General features: G+C 36.9%; 1 protein-coding gene across 5 annotated transcripts in view; it reads right to left on the bottom strand.

Annotated features, from left to right (window-relative positions):
- LOC139960453 (uncharacterized) overlaps nucleotides 1-18,485 on the bottom strand; it is a 57,426-nt gene extending 38,941 nt beyond the window's left edge. For 2 of the 5 annotated variants that reach the window (XM_071958823.1, XM_071958854.1), the window contains exons 1-2: nucleotides 18,332-18,485; nucleotides 15,285-15,561 (exon numbers count right to left, since the gene is read on the bottom strand). In XM_071958823.1, coding sequence (XP_071814924.1) covers nucleotides 15,285-15,389 — 105 coding nt within the window. In that variant the 5' untranslated portion in view covers nucleotides 15,390-15,561; nucleotides 18,332-18,485. The other 3 variants (XM_071958829.1, XM_071958839.1, XM_071958848.1) reach the window with 3 other exon arrangements.

The following is an 18,485-nucleotide window of genomic DNA, read 5'->3' as shown; positions in this document are numbered from 1 at the left end:
GCACAATTTTGTTTATTTATTGAATTTTCTTGGCTTTATTGAAATTCTCGAGTCTTATTTTTTCACTTCTCTCCCCCATACCTTCCACCGTTGCAGATTTAATACTGAAAAATATGAACAGGATGTCAAAATCACACATTCAAAAACATTTCCTGTTTGTTATTCTGAAAACACAAACTGATTGTCCCTTTGTGCTTTATTCATAACTTTACAAACTTGTAGTACGATTGATATCGTTATCACAAGTTGATGGGATTTAGGCTTGTTAGACTTAAGTGCCAAAGTACACATTTTAAAAACGATATTGAACAATATTTAGACTGTGATATTAATTAATGTACTAATCGTTTATTATTATGTGATCATGTTTTGACAGTTACAAATACTTGGTTTGTAAATTTAAGTTGATTGTTAGTCAAAAGAATGATATTATTAAAGCAAACAATTCATGAAGTGAACAAATTAAACAATGGTTCCTTCTTTTTTCTTCTTTTTTTTCATTATTAAGACATCAAAATAATGATAATTTGCTGTCTTATCTTCCTCAGACTTAACAATGTATTCATCTTCAAAAAAAAAAAAAAAAAAAATCTTCACTTCAATCTTCACTTCAATTCTTCGCTCCAGACAATGGGTTAACCCATATTCAACAAACGATACCACAAAATTTATAATCTGACCAAAAACAATTATGGGACAATGGAAGAGAGATATATGCTAAGGGCTAGACCAGGAAAGTCTGCAAACAAATCGCACTTATTTTTTATAATTTTACATTCAAATCCACAAGACTTTTTTTTTAATTTTTTTTTTTTTAAAGTTAAAAAAAAATAGATATTATTTTATATTAATACTCTTTCATGACATGAAATTGGCAGCACCAAGGCAACATGAACATAACATACTGAAAGACAAAGCCAATTCTTGCGACTGTTTAAGTGATTCTGTTGCATCTACGTTTTCATTTTTACACGAGGTATTTCAACCGCTCAACCATACAAGGATTTATTGATTGTATCTCTTGAGGCAATATAAACGTCCCAACAGCACTTTTCTTATGAAGAATATCTTTATTGCCAAGGTGTACACAGATGGTAGAATGTTCCCTTTCTTTATACTGCCAATTTAGTTGCTAAGATGGGGTGCAGCACTGTTCCAAGATCACCAATGTCGGTCTCAAATATGCAATGCAGCAACAGACATTTTCATTGCAACTATCAAACTGTCTTACTATGTTTAAATTCATCATATGTTTCTACTAAATTTTAATTTCACTCTCACAATATCCAAGATAATTTGGTGGCTAAGATCCATCAGGACAATACCGCTTGAAACAACAAAGCTTTAAAATTATTATAGCAATTTTAGCATTCTAAACAACTTTTTTGGGGGGGGGGAATGGGGGGTAGGGAGGATCCTACTGTAATAATCACCTTAGAAATATGAAAATGTGAACAAAAGCTGAATGATTTCAAATTTGCATACAATTGATAGAAGAGACTCTCTTTTCTTAAAGCAAATTTGGTAAAGATTTCTTGAAATGTTCACTAGACATTTGCCCAACTTCCTAGATCCGAGGATAAGTTTTCCTTCTCTCCCCCTTACTTCATCCTACATCACACACTCCCACACACTGTCAAATATATTTTCCCTCCTACCCTTAAACAGGAAACAATACAAAGTAAACATTTAATACAGAACGGTTTCACTTCCCTTCAACTTGTAAATATAGGCCGCGTTTACATTACGGATCACACGGTTTCGACATTAAACCGAGATAAACTGATTTTGAGCATCACCGAACAGAAAAGTTGAGATTTGTTAACAGGAAGAATTGACGTGAAGCCATAGGTCTTGTCATCTGCTTCTACTGCGTCTTGAAAACGACTTGCATAACAAACCAAATAACCAAAGGACTTGCATAACAAACCAAATAACCAAAAGACTTGCATAACAAACCAAATAACCAAAGGACTTGCATAACAAACCAAATAACCAAAGGACTTGCATAACAAACCAAATAACCAAAGAACTTGCATAACAAACCAAATAACCAAAGGACTTGCATAACAAACCAAGTAACCAAAGGACTTGCATAACAAACCAAATAACCAGAGTAAAATATGGCGGTTGATCCCATGTCAATCCTGAGCTGGGTTTTTACGTTACAAATTTAATATTGATCGAAGGGTCTGATCCTCCCTCGATCCCGGGTCCGATCCACTTTTGATGCTTGCAATTCGGACCAAGAGCACAGGGTTCAGCACCACGCTGGCAGTCTAATGTAAACAGGGCTATGCTCATGAGGATGCTTACTGTACTGTATCTCTCACATTATTACTTGAATGAACTTCAAAACCAAAGTTCACACTCCTGTATTGACTTACTTTCACAGATTACCTTTATGAATTTACAAGCAATCATTCATTGTGGAAGGATGTAAGGATCCATATATTACTTTCCTTTTCATAAACTTCAATCTGTGGGAAATTTATGCAATATAAATGAGCCATTGCAAAGTTTATGAGTTCACAGCGACACTTTGTACAGGAAGTATGAGTAAGAGATCCTGGTGTTTAATAATTCTTTCCTAAAGTTTGATAAAAGAGTGGGTGTTTTCTGGTCTGTAATGATTGCGGGTTCAAAGCTATTTCAAGTCACATTTATATCCAAAGGAAAAGAAAAAATTGAAAGAAAAGCAGTCATGAGGGACCAGATCCTGGTGTTTAACAATTCTTCCCTAAAGTTTCATATTGAGTAGGTGTTTTCTGGTCTATAAAGATTGTGAGTTCAAAGATATTTCAAGTCACATTATATACATAAAGAAAAGCAGTCCTGAGGGAGTTATCCCCCCCCCCCCCCATGGAAATTAACAATTAGATTTAGTGCCATGTTGGTCTGGTTAGGCTAAAGATATCCCTCTGTACTCCACCCTATAAAAATGACCACTGCCCCTCAACATTTCTACCCATCCACCCCTTCCATCTCACTTGCATTAAAATACTTAGTTGTGCCAAAGATGAATACTTGCATTCCATATACTGCCATGCCCATAGCTAGGAGCACCAACAAGCAAAGGGCGCTACCAGGGTGAGGGAAGGAGCACCAACAAGGTAAGGAGTGGGCCTCAACAAGGTAAGGAGGGGTGCCAACAAGGTAAGGAGGGGTGCCAACAAGGTAAGGAGGGGCACCAACAATTTAAGAAGGGGCTCAACACATGTGTCCTGTAACTTGTAAAGTTTTCGTTCACATGATGGTAGCAAAGATTAAGGCAAAACAGATGTTGGACGGGGAAGGGGGAGGGGGGAGAGTCCCAAGTCCCAGCCTGACTACAGGAATGAATACTTCTGTACCAGTACTATACATAAATTCCTAATGCAGCAACTTCATCAACTGGTTGCAATGTTTTATGTTGTCAATAAGTACTGAGATTATAAGAGACTACAGATTAATGTGTCAATATATCTCTGAATACAGGATTCTTAATACATCAATAGAAGTAGAGTATCATGGGATGCCAACGTCCGTCAACAAAAGTAAAAGATGATTACAGGAAATATATGAGCGTACTTGATTAGTTTCCTTTCACCTCTTGGGTAATATTCGGCCTAACTATACGGTAGTACACCCATATGTAGCATCTTGTGTACTATATCATCAAACATCTCTCTAGCAGAGAAAAGAATGTCACTCTGCCAGAATAAACTACTTAGGGGCACGTACGTATACATAGTACTACAGTAGTGGATTTTCCTTCCGGAAGGCTGGCGTGAAAAATCAGTCTGCCATTTTTATGGTACGTCTTGGTTTCCTGTTCTTAGTAGGAATTGCAGAGGGAAATTAGGGTGAGTGGGAAGGGTGGGGGATGGGTGGAGGGGTGAGCAGGAAGGTGCGTGGGAGGGTATGATATGAAGAAAAGTGACAAGGAAGGTGGGGGATGGTAAGATACAGATGCATGGCATATATGACAAAAGTTAGATGGCAATATAAAAATTTAAAAAAAGAATTAGTTAACTACTTTTAAAAGCCATCTACTGTACCTCTCTCCAGTAGTCTTAAAAAATTCAAAATTCAACTTTCCATCCCTATTTGTCAACCTCAGTCATTTTTACAGTACATGACAATTATGGATCACACAGGCAGTTCAATGTATGGGTACTTGAGACGAAAACCCTTAAATGTTGCTGGACGCTATCGAACAGTACACAATGTTTTAATTATGTAGTGATGCTGAATTTGACATATATTATCCAATCCACTCACATGTAGTTCATACGCTGTAAATAAATAACAAATCAGTGGTAGTCACCACTTTATTCATCACCAGGTAACAGTTTTCACTGCGTCATATTTAAATGAATGGTGAGGTAAACACTACTGTAGTATATGCAATATTGAGTGTGTTAGGCCAGAATTTATCTCTATGATATCTATGTAGATCAGTATTTAAGATGGTCTATGTGTAGCAATCACAGGGTGTGACTGATGCACAGAACTCTCAAACAGGTAAACGATATCTGCAAAAATTATCGTAAATATACTTAACTTACAAAACTCAAATATTCCCAAAAAATAATCCAAACTTACAATATTCAAGGGCATTGATCGGAGTGGTCCGGCACAGTGTTAAAAGGTTACCAGTTCATTTCTGGGCAGGGTAGAACGATAGTGCTAAGGTTGTGGGGAGACAGGTAAGCAAGGAGCGAAGTGAATTTTCATCATTCTGATCACAGCATGTAATACTATATAAATGTAATTGGATTACCTTTAGAAGCCTTCATGAAAATAAAGGACACCCAATCATGGTTATATATACAGAACTTAAAATCATTGTGACTGTTCCAAAGTTTGTGTACAATGAATTTAAATGTAGCGCAATATATTTATTAACTTGCCAATTTCGCACATAATGCCCTGTGTAATTTTCAGGGGAATAAAGTAACAGAGTAAACAGATTAGGTCTTCAGATATTTTTCCTTCACGGTTGAACATGTATACTACCAACTCGACTGTGACCAAATTCAGCACTGCAGGCAGCTATTATAATGCACTCCATGTTTGCAGTGTTGTGTTATGTAGGGAATTGCTAATTAGATCACAAAAACAATGTATACCATAGCGGTGATACGTACAGTACTTCGAGAATTAATTTCATCCAAGTTTAAGAACAAGGGCTTCTAAACACAATTAACAGTGTCTCTCCGTCAACCAATCTTGACCTTACCACACATACAGGGGAGGTCCAACCAGTGCGGTTAAGCATCACTATTAAAGAAACAAGGTTAAAAGCCAAGGATAAGGCTCTCTTAAACCCATCACAATAGACAGGGTTAAAGAACTTCACCAGGGCATGTTAACTCACAGCAGCCAGTTATACATATCATATTTGGCATGAAATGTGAATTTCTGAATACTTACAACATGACCAACATGTTACGATCGATTCCAATTTCATTCCCCAGTAGAGATGAGGGATTGCTTGGCAAAGTATTCGATCTTTTATCGAGTTTGTTTTGAAACCGTGCAAGGTTCAGAGATAGATAGCTGGAAAATAAATACCTGTCCAAATATGTCACTAAATTACTAGATGTAGAGAAATGGACCTATTGTAGCAGTTGTTGAAATATGGGAGAATGACCTCTGGTAACTGGTCCTGTTTGGCAAATGAACAATGCATTTCATCATACACTCCCCAAAACTTACTGGTTTTGGGATGAATCACTTGTACGAGCGACAAAATTTAACTGTCTCTGCCTTAACATGACTGCACTTTCCTATCTACCTAAACTACATTCATGACTAGAACATTTTAGCACTGCGCCCCCTCTTCTGGGACATCCCCCCTCCACCAACTTACTCTTCCTTCCAAATCTAGCATTCATAATACAACACTTGTATCTAACCCCAGTCCGGTTGTTTCGAAATACAATCAACAGTATTAATTAGTACATGTATACAAGGGCGGCGGAACCGGGGGGGCACAGGGGGCACGTGCCCCCCCACTTTTCCTCAGGTTAAAAATGTGCCCTTTTTCTACATAAAAATTGAGGTGTCTCAAGTTAGCAAGAGGCCAGGGAACCAGAATGAACACTCGGGAAGGGCCGTTTCCGGCCATCTGAGGGGTTTGTAAAACCAAAAATTTTCTTGTACGCTCCGCACCAACTGATGGTGGTGCTCCGCTCAGATAGTCGTGCATACAACTTTGCAAATCCTGGCTACGCCCCTGACTTTTTAATGAGTTTCTGTGGGTCAAACTCAAAGCTATTTCGAATGCAAAAAATTTGTTAAGATATTAACAAGAAATAAACTCTAATTCGGAAGATTCCTACATTAGCAACTTGCATGATTTCACCTCATTTTGTCTCAAAAGAAAACTTGTTCCTTGTTTCCCAATTTGCACATTGGATATTGCAGTGCTAGTATGCATATTTTCCTTCAGGGGGGGGGGGGGTGGGCGTTGATGGAGTGATGTGTATACGTAAAAAAGATAATACAATAAGAGTTATAAAGGGTACTAAATATAAGGCTGCATCAGTCCAATCGAATTTCTGCAAAGTGCCCTTTGATGTCGGTGCCCCCCCAGATTAAAAGTGCTTCCGCCGCCCTTGCATGTATACTGTATGTATATCTTGGCAGTAGGTTTGCTTTTAAAACCTACTTTCAGATTAAACAGTGAACTATATCACACACTAGTGTAAACAGTGAACTGTATCACACACTAAGTGTAAAGGTAATGGATTGAAGTTTTAAAAGAGAAAATGAAATAAGAACACAGGCACCCCTCCTTCAACCATCTTACTTTAAGGGAATCAAGGCAACAATGGGGATTTCTCACTGGCCTTTGTATAGGTACCATGTAATTCTATAATAAAAAAAAAACACACATGTGTGTTCATATCTATTGGAACAACATGCTTGCATACAATCCAAGCCTTTTGGTAGGTCATTTATCAACTGCGACGGTGACATACAATATCTGGTCTTGCTTTTCGTTCATAACACGAGTAATCTGTGGAAATCTTCCCCAATCGATATACAACATATACATGTAACCATTGGACACTTCACACTGCACTTAAGGTAGTCAGGTAGCCCTGACACAATCACTACAGTTGTCTAAATATAAAACTACTTATCTGCAAAATCAGTTATGAGGACCAGTAACACAACAAGGTGGTGGCTTTTGTGGCCTCTGTTTATATCCAGTCAGGCAAAATATAGTGTTTCAACTTTTTGCATAGTATTACATAGTTTTGTATAGCAGAGTATTGCATAGTTTTGTATAGTATAGTATTACATAGTATTGGAAGTTTACATGGTATTGGTTGTGGGATCTGTATTTTGCCTCTTGTAAAGTACTATGTTTCCTGTGTACTAAAAAAAACTGCCATTTTCTATACGACTCGTATAGCAATTTGCCCATTTCGAGTACAGTAGCTTTTTGCTATGGCCATGCTAGATAAATCAATTCCCTGTATGTTCTATGGTATGGTTGTTTACCAGTCTGCTGGGTTCAAGTTCAACCCCACAACCTGGCATCAATAATAAGGCCACTATTAAAACTACCAGAGACACTTAAAGGTCACCAATACATATTGGCTCCAAACTTGAACTGGCTAAAAGCAGAACAAAATTATGAAAATGTACCCTCCTGGAGGTGGGGAACCGCAAACTTAGTCTCAGCAGAAATGGTAAGATTCATATAAGGGCATAAAATGTTTCAGAGGTGGAGTATATTTGATAGTGCAATTGTAAGAACGCATGTAGCTCTATTGAATATGAGTGGCCAGCCTTTGAATCTTTTGATGAAATATTTTCGCTTTCTTTGTTTTTGTTATTGGGAAACAATAACAATGACCATGATCATAGTCAAACTGGAGATGAAGATTCCATCTTGGTGAGGTGGCCGGAACCACAACATTCACAGCTGTGAAAAAGTTCTATCCTTTTTGCATTCCACAACCCTGACAAATTAACCACACCTGTCTTAAGGATGATTGTCCAATTATTTCAACAGACCCAACTAGAAGTTTCACTTTACCATAAAGTCACCAAGGCCATTAGCTATTAAAAGTAGATCTTTTTTCCAAAAGGAATGTGTAGGTTTTTATTGACACCCTGCACCAACCAGCATACTTTCCTGGTTGGTCAGATAATTTAGGGTAAAAATGGTCACTTGATCTAGGTAGGTGATTGGACAGAGCAGTTTTGCATTGACAATTCCTTTAATACATTTTGCAACCCCCCTCTTTGAGGGAGACTAAAAAGACCAACTCAAAAGACATATTGTCTTTGGTCGCCAATTCCATGTAGATTATCATGCAGCAACAAAAATGAGCTACATATTTCAAAGATTTTCATTTTTTTTTTATAAATTAAGCTAAAAAACAAACAAAGGATCTAACAGGTTTCTTGTCCCTTCTCACATCCCTCTTTTGGCACAGCTCTCTACTTCTTTCATCTGTACCAGATATCTAAAAAATTGCCATTTTTAATGGCGATTTTAAATCCTTTCAAGGGGCAATGCCCTTACCACATCTGAAGTCCACTTTGAATCGGTGGTTCACCATAATTCAGGCAATAATTCATCTAATATCGCATCCCAAAATGCTATAATAAAAAATGGTCAAATTTGCTATGAACCACAAAACTTGTATAGCAGTTGTTACACACAAAACAAAATTCTTGATTAGATTCAAAATTTAAGAGCCTCAAATTGCACTAAATTGTTCCCTGTCATTATCCAATCAAGAATTTTACTTACATTGGAACTTATGTGTACATAAATTATCATCAGCATATAAATTTAAAAAAAAAGCTTTTCTTCCAGCACAGCAAGGACAACCCAATGGAAACCATACATGTGATTAATTATCAAGGTTGTGGTTAGAAAAGCAGCTCACTTTTGCCAGAATAACAAATAAATCTGTAGGTTTTCCAGTAGGAAAAAATGTAGAGATTTTTTACAGTGGAAAGTTGAAGCCTTTCAGTCAGTAATTTGAGGTCCTTGATTTTTTACTCTCAGGGGAAAGGCAAAAGAACAATAGTTTTCCTTCACAGAGAGTATTAATGTGGGCATGGACCTGCATTGATTCTGTGTTTAAACATATTGCACAGTGCAATGTGCATCCTGTGTGCAGACAGGTATAGTAAGTGTCATAATAGGACTTACAGTGGGCGCGACTAAATGTTGTAAATCGATTCTCTTTCTGTACACGATTTACACATTTTGCAAACTTGATTGCAAAGTTCATCAGAGAGTGAGTGGGCTGTTAAAGCTAAATACTAATGAACTTCTGGGAAAAAAAAAGAAACTGCACGGTTTGGTTATTTTTACCATGCCGCTAAAAAGAATCAAGTTTCATTTAGAAAGCCATGATCATTTTACACTCTTCATTAGTCTGGAAAGACCTGATAAAAATTTGAAAACGGAAACTGATCTTTTGTCGAACTATTTGTCAATTTGCGTCGGTCAATCGGTGACTGATTTACAGAATTTCTCTAGTCATCTGAACAAACACTTTAAAAAAAAAAACATTAAAAAAATAATTAAAATAAACATTTAAAACAAAAAAACCTGAAAAAAAATTTAAAAAACATTGTTTAAAAAAGTAAACAGTTTCACCATATATACATATATATATTCATGTATATGCAGGCAGACATCATCAGTGTAGCATGTTTACTCAGATCCCGACTCACTGGCAAATGATTTCAACTATCACAGATCAACACAGGAGGTATAGAAGACTCCTACAGAGCTATTTGGACACAATGATATCAAGAACACAATGGACATTCCTGAAATATATTAAAAGATCACCACTTAAAGTAAAGTCATAAACTTATTGTTGTTATGAGCTCAATTTGGTATCAATTATTCCCTCAACATATATTTCTGAAAATTGGTTTCAGTGATTGATTGTCTAAATACAAATTTAAGATTACAGTGTGGGACAATAGTATGCCATTGGATATGAAACTATATATAGAAATGACACAATCAGTAAGAATGAAAAGAGCATAATACACCAGATTATTTTGGTTGTAATTTCAATTTTGAAGATATTTTGTACTAGGTCGTCTGATTCAATAAATTGTGCAATCGACTGAAGCCATTGTACGTTTCTGTGGGTCCTGTACAGTTACATACTGTGGCTGCTTTTGCATTACAGATGGGAACCAAGGGCTTGGTGTTCAGCATATTAACAATGATAGATTGAAATGGAATATGAACTTCTGTGTACCGTTAATATTATTAGACACCATGCTCGGTAGAAATTAGACCATGCACTCAGATTAACGAAAAGGATGTTAAGATTGGTTTTACTCAAAGAAAAGGTGTAAGACCATAAGTTGTATGATCTGCAACACTGAGCAATATAAATACTACTATTGTGTCATATAACACACAAAACAAACAACAACAGAAACTTGTGTAAGGTACGTTTAACCTTACAAATTCACAATAGCATCGAGGGGTCATGGGATCTGCTCCTCCCTACATTCCAATCTAATGTGGGGTTCCAATTGCGATAGGACTAGGACCACCTCTGCCTTGTGCCTAGTATCAGGGGCCTCAATCATGAGGGGGACAGGGGGACACTTTACACTTCTAGGCACATGTTGTAGGAATGGGGTTCAAAAAAGAACACAAGGTTTACTTTAACCGCTCATTACGTATTAGCACGATTGCTGATGATGACCGTGCGTTTGTTTTGGTTCTCACTAGTTTAGTTAGAAAACAATAAACGTAGAGAGCTCCTAAGATTTATCATGCGTGAAAAGTGTAGCAGTCTTATGTGAAACTTCTGTTCATACATATAGTTGTTACATCTTTATGTTTTATATAGGACTATCAGTTTCATTGTTCACCCCCATGTCAGCGCCCCAACGTTTTAACTTAGAATATTGAGGCACAGTCCGCTACAAATATAATAAGATATCTCTAATTGAGCTCTTTTATTTTGGAAGTGTAAATTAAATTTCTAAAACATGATCTCCAAATTAAGAATGTTTAGATGCAACTTACAAGACCTGGATAATGCCATTTCTGGCAATCTGGAAGGCATTTTTGACAAACTTTTTCTTGCTATGCTATGCGCCAACCGATGGTGGCGCCTCAATTAGTGTCAAGGTGGTCCCTTTTGTGAAATGGCCTATCCACTAAAGAATTCTAAAAAAAAGGCCCTGGTATTTATGCACATCAAAAGCAGCACTATGTAACGTTTGGAAGATACATCTTGATGTGACTTATGTTAAATAATGTTCATTCATACTTAGTAAAGATTCCTAAATCCTATTGGTCCATTCAGGTCAGCTGACCGTGGTTAATCCTGTGAGTAACGCACAGTAAAATTACGGGGCATCACTTTAATAAATCTTTGGTTATATGTAACCAAAAATGTTTTGTTTTATGATTTTTCCCCCACACAAATGGTAGTGTATGAATGAACGGGTGTTAATGCTATCACTGGATGCACTCGGCCTCCGCCCTCATGCAACGCTTGCATTATCCCCCGATCGTGCATTAATCCTGTGAGTAACATACGCTAGACCGTTGATTAACCCCTTATTTATGATTGACATATCAAATCATGGACCATCTCGATGCGAGTCTGCCCCAGGGATCCCGCGGGAGCTTCCCCCATTTAACCCATCAGGGGCCTTAAGGCGGGTCCTTGGACCACACCCAATGAGGGCTTTGTGTCAAGGCCCTATGCACACACTCCTTCAGTTTTATCCATGTTCAGTCAGTGTTATCCCAAACCCCCCCCCCCCCAGCACTTTTCAATTGTGATTGACGCCCCAGCCAAGTACGATACTAATCAAAGGTATCATTGTCACATTCACGCTTCATTGACCCTAGTAACACACATGGTAACACTAAGTAGATAGATCCACACAACCTTTCATGGATAATACATTACTGTAGTTCCAAGCTGTCGATTTATGATATCATCAGTCAGGTAAATTAAAACCCCAAAGTAGAAAGCATCAGACTTTTAACGCTGGGAACAAAGCTACGACTTAAAAACGCTACACATTCACGGCTTTTTACAGTATATAGTAGCAATGTACCATTTGTATTCTTGATTTGACACATTAAATTATGGTCCAACCTCATAAACAGATTTTATGGTAAAAAATCGTTGGAACTTGACTCTTTAAATCATCCTCCACTATCCAATTTCAAACTATAACTGAGACCAGTGACAGTTGGTGTCAAGGTTGGGAAGAAGAAGAATTTTCCAAGTAACAACAATATTATAAACATCACTGAAGACTTTGCTGGCAAGGTATCATGAGTGGGGTACTGCGAGAAAGGGTGATGGAGGAGTCTTCCAGTAAATTCAAGAAGAAACATGACCAGCAATGACAAACAGAAGCTTAAATCTTCCCTCAAGATCCTTTATGTTTTACAGAAGGTAACTTACAGTTAGAAGAATTGAAATTCATAGTTCAGACACATTCATCACTTCCAAAAAATTGTCTACATCACTACAAAATAAGTTATTACACGGCTGATTCGAGTCGAGCATCACCCTGGTTGTTTAAAGGTCAAGAGTGAAAAACATTGGATGATTAGTTAAGTACTGTAAGTTACGGAGCGGGGGCATAAATATTTTTATCCGACAACCGTAGTTGCCACGGTGAAGTGTTCGCACTCTACAAAGTCACCAACCATTAGAAAGGTACTGAACTTGAAGTGCAGCTTCTGTATTCTGATAATTTTCAATAATATTAATAATTGTACAATTAAGTAGCTACTGATTATATCCAACCTTACATTAATGATGCACTGATAAGGTACTATAATGAACTACTACAGTATGTTTATATAGTTTGCTCAGAAATTTATAACTTCCTTATTGTACAGACTGTAGGTGAGAGATATATAAAATTATGTTTAAATTGACAAAAAAAGATCAGGTGAAATAAAAAACAACATATGATACATTTCATGATGCTCTCAAACATGTGACATTAATGAATTAGATTACCAATGGTACAAAAATCATGGGCATCAGCTGATTTTGACTGCTATGTAAGTATACAAGGCATGGTACAATTTAGAACCACATTTATGATATTAAAAACATTATTATGAATTTGGGTCATTCCAACAATAAGGGTGCCAACATGTGACATGCACATTATAGCCCCAAAATCTATCAATCACCTTCTATCATAAAGCCCCTTTTCTATTTGTTTTATCTAATAGGAACCTTCAAAATGACGATGTGTAAAAACCTTTTAAGGGGAAAGGAGTGTACTACATCCTCAGAACACCTGAATTTCTTGAAAATTATACGTTTCATGTGTAAAAGGGACATTAAAATGTTTTCATTGCAATAAGTCACCTTAATAAACTGGTTTTAAGCCTTTTTATTGTTTTATTATAATAATTTAGTCAGTTGCTATCTGCAATCATAATCAATTCATTGATCAATAGCTTTATCTGATTTTTCTGCTTACTAAAGAGGTTTCACATGTTCCACGTGTAAAGGGGCATACCAAAGTTGTATAACCAAATTATTTCAAATTCTGAAAGAAGTTGGCAAACACTACGAATGCCTTATAAAAACCTTGTTCCAAGATAAATTTGAGATAGAATTGGCATCGCATTACAATCTGGGAAATATTGACAATGTAAAGTTTAACAACATAAATATGTAATGAGACACCGATGTGGTCTGTCAATATTTAGAATGACCTTTCTTGTATTTTTGATTTGACTTTCAATCTTTCTTATTTTGCCATCCTTTAAAACACTGCATACTGCATAGGCTTATACGATTAAGAAAAATTGAAATATACTTTACAACTCCTGTGGATGATTCACTCAATAAAATAGGTTCCATGTGTAAATGATTTGGTGGGACAACAAAGTTTACTTACACGAGGAACCTCCTTTTGATGGCCGGGTCTTGTCGGGATAAACATTAATTTGTTAAGAAGTATTAGTTTAATAGTGAAAGTTATTCTGTTATCAATCATTTTAATTTACAAATAAGCAAGTAAGCCATTATTAAGTCCGAGGAGAATATATTTTAATTAATAACAAATTAAATGTCACAGATTTTGGCCTAAAAAGTAACAATTTTCGCCAAATTGCAATCGAATTTAAGACACAACATTTGTCATGGTAAATTTTGTTAGTTCTATTTAGTACAGATGAATAGTGGCAACACAGTAATAACATGAAAATTAATATGTTGATCATAGAAGTAGAAAAATGCCCCATGAAAGTATGATAAATAAGAAAATACCACTGGCTCACTATTGGAATAAACCAGTCAACACAGTGGCGGAGCTAGGGATATTGGTCAGGACTCAGGAGGGGCGAGAATGGTCTGTAGGGGCGCTTTCGACACTATCTAAGCGGAGTGCCACCACAGGTTGGCGCGTAGCGTACAGAAATTTTTTGAGTAAAGATACTCCCTAGATCACCGGAAATTACCCTTTCTGGGCCTGGCTAATTTGCAGATAAACGAACAATAAATAGGTGTCATTGCCAAATTACACCAACAAAATGTGACAAATGTCAATAGGTAGATGAGAGCGCAATAAAAAGTCAATAATCGCAAATAAGTGAAAAGTGGTAAAGAGCTGAAAAGAGTGCCAGCAGTCCATTTGAGTCTGTCAGGGGGGCATCCGCCCCCCCCCCCTGACTGTATGGACGCTCCGCCACTGAGTCAACAATTCACTTCAAAGGTTGAAAGACCTAATTGCAGACCGAATTATTGCTATTTTGAAAGTTTCCGAATCTGACGGGTTTGGCGGGTTCACGAGTGATGCTACTTACCTGTCTCCAATCTACTAAAGCACTTTCTCCATCTACTTAACCTAACTACACTGAATAAAAAGAGAATATTTTAGGGGACCATGTGCCCCAGCGATTTTCAAGATGAATTAATCATGGGTTCTTTTCTGCTATCATACAAGTGCTTGATCTAATGCTAATACTACTACTATTCTGAACAAATCCATAATTTCAACTTTTGAAAGAGTGAATAGAAAAGGACATCAAACACATCAAGTGCTGTATTTTGCGTCACAGGATCAGTTTCTTTTAGGGGCACATTGGTATTTTTTCTGGAAATAAAAGATCACCAATGGTAAAGAGAGAGGAGTCCGGGAGAGGAGAGGGGCAGAGGTACCTTTAGGAGTAACAAAGATCAAATAACATGTACCTGCCGACGACTGTGCAGCCGCAACGTGACAATGTAGGCAACGGGGCAAAAACCTCCTGTGCCCTCCCTCATCTGCAAAATACGTACCAATTTTTTCTTGAAGATCGTTCGCTTTGGTCTCTTATTCATGGTATCTCCATCCAATTCTTCTGATATCCTAGCAACACTCTTCTCCTTAGCTGAATGTACCATAGAACTGCTTGCTCCACCAACATGGCAATGGTGCACCCAGCTCCGCTGATGGTTACCCTACGGCACACATCGGAGGTGAATGTGTGGGCTAAATGGGGGGTGGTTGTTAATAGTGCTCTAAACCATTTCCCAATGCTGCTTGATCTTTACAATCCAAACCTCGGCTCCTTGTCTATCAAGATATAAAGCAATGTGGACCGGAAAAAAGTTGAAACTAAAACGGCTTTCGGTTTTTTATCTCTGACACCTTGCACGACCCTTAATGAATAAAATTTCTCGCCATATTGACTTTCACTCTAGAATGTAACATATTATTTCATTGAACACTAACGAGGTATATCACCTCCTGAATGTCTGGGCATGATCAAAAGCGTCCAAACTTCAAAGAAAGTACTTCTGAAAAGCAATTATTGTAGATTTACTAAAATTTGTCGTGATAATCTTAAAATTAATCCAATTCATCCCACCAGTTTCAATCGATACTGTAGATCTTAAAATGCTGTAAGTATTGCCTGCTACATATTCCAGAAAGTAACACTCACATACTTTTTAAACCAAAAGAGGATGTTATTAATGACTTCCTCTGACTTCTACAATTTCCTCATCTAGACACTTTCACATTTATATTCTATTTAAACACATGTAAATAGCAACTTGGGGAAATTTTTGAAATTTTTTAGTAAGATCACCAAAGTTGCACCTAATACCAAGGCATGAGTTGCAAACATTTGCATACTAAAACAAAGATTCACACACTAAATCATCAAAATCATTTTTGCGGGATCAATAGTTTTTTACTGAATTGGACCCAAGAGCTAATTAAGGGATAAAGAATTAATCAGTTTTTTTTTACAACCATTCAGTTTCTCTTAGCTGGATACGAGGGCTATCCAATTCTCATTTTAAAGACAGTTGTAATTTACTCCATTTAAAAAAAAAAAAAATAAATAAATAAATATCAATAAATGCAGGTAATTTATGAAGAAAAGAAAAATCTATTCACAAAGTTATTAGACAGCGTCCAACTCATTTCTTATCACAACAGAGAGTGGGCAAGAACAACACATATATGCTTTGATTCGGACAGTTCTACGTAAGGGCGGAATGACATAGTACTTAGTTATGAAGTCTTTAACATAGTTGTTGGCATTCATTGATTAGTTACATATACATCTCTCATGAACGTAATTTGTCTAGCTTCCTGCAGTACCAATGGCAATGTTTACCAACCACTCATGAATGAACCCCAATACTTACGATCGAACTACGTGGTTTTTCATTTCCAATGCTATATTTATATTTTACAGCTGTGTACGTATGTTTGCTCATTTGTTGATTGCAAAGCTCACATGGGATATGAGTCTGTTGATGTGTGACTGCCGTAAACTTGCATTCAGCATACATAGATATAGCAGGTAATAAAAGTTAACTTTTTTAGTGAACCAATGTGTGACTTTCAAACCTTGCATGATTTCAGGAAGAATCGTTTGTGTACACTAGTAAGACTGATAAATCTGCTCAAGATTAGAACCCTACTGTGAATGTTCAAAGCAGGGACAGAGGTACACAGAAATTTGTTGATTGCAAAGGTGACATGGTATATAAGTCTGTTGAAGTGTGAATGCCGTACACTTGCGTTCCGCGTACATAGATCTAGCAGGTGACAAAGGTTACCTTTTTTAGTGAGCCAATGTGTGACTTTCAAACCTTGCATAGTTTTCAATGCAGGGACTGAGGTACACAGAAAATTAGTATTTATGCATACAGTGTTCACATTATTACACAAGAGCAAAGATGAATATATATATAAATGGAGCAATTTTTGTACATATTTAACCATTAAAGTAGGCCTACGGCCTCACAAACTTTAAGCAACACTTTGTAGCATTGCAGACATGCAGATACCTAAAAAGTCATTTTCAAAGAACACTGATCCACATAACAAGAAATTTTCTTAACATTGCAAACTCACCAGCTTCAATGAATATACCATTATAAGAAATCTTTGTGGCTACACAGCTCATTGATAGATAATTAACAATGTCACTGACACTGCTTAGTAACACAATTAAAAACAAGCCAAATTCAGACCATCAGTGAACCTGATGACAATTTGTATCTGGTTTACATTTACAAACTCAACTGAAGCTAGGCTACCTGAACAAAGAAGTACTGTCATGAACAACATGTTTCTCAGTCTGGAAAAACACGACCCCTCATAAAATTCAATTAAGCCAGACAGTTTGTAAGCCCTATCATCACTATTGTTAAATTATAATTATACTTGCCTTAGTGGAACAGGTGGGCCTAGCCTTTGCCTAGTATAAGACTAAGCTATTTAACTGGTTCAGAAGAAAGTGTACTGTCTTTATTATGTAGTACTGTCTTTATTATGGTAACACGGCATGTGGCAGTTGAAACAGAAAATTATACAGCCGAGGCATAGGTCAAACAGACTAACAATAACAAATTATAGTAGTAGGCCTTGTACTTGTTAAACTATACTGAGTAAGCAGAGTAGGCATACTGTATTCTGCTGTACCATCATATGAAATAGATCAATGTTTGCCCATACCTAGCATTATTTGTGTCACATTGATCGTATACTCCGACTGTAGGTCTGTGTTACTTTTTCTTTCCGCGAAGGCACACTCCGCAATACCTGCTTGCAAAACAGAGGCGCCCTATATTACTAGTACTACTGCCCAGATATACGGCTCTGCCACTGCCTAAGCTACAGCTGGTTTAAATGCCCAGGATTGATGCATACATTTCGAGGCGTGGAGAGCTAAAACATTTCCATAACACAATAACACTCTTTTCTTACATGCAATATTATTTTGCTGCTGCTTAGTGGTTCTTAACACTTACCAAAGCAGTTATAAGTAACTAAACCAATTATAATCCATACAATTTCACTCCACACGGGAGAAAATTCTTACCGGCGTGAACAAAGAAAGAACCGGCTAACCTTCGTTCGCTATGCATGTGCGCTTACCACATACTAATCGCTACGTGAAGTGTATTTATGTGCATGGTATCCATTCAATCTCCATGCACTGTTCTTGCACTAACTACAATCAAGTTGTGATGGGG

Source organism: Apostichopus japonicus, chromosome 3 (genome assembly GCF_037975245.1).
Source record: "Apostichopus japonicus isolate 1M-3 chromosome 3, ASM3797524v1, whole genome shotgun sequence".
Taxonomy (NCBI): Eukaryota; Metazoa; Echinodermata; class Holothuroidea; order Aspidochirotida; family Stichopodidae; genus Apostichopus; species Apostichopus japonicus.
This window is presented reverse-complemented; position numbering and strand designations above follow the sequence as displayed.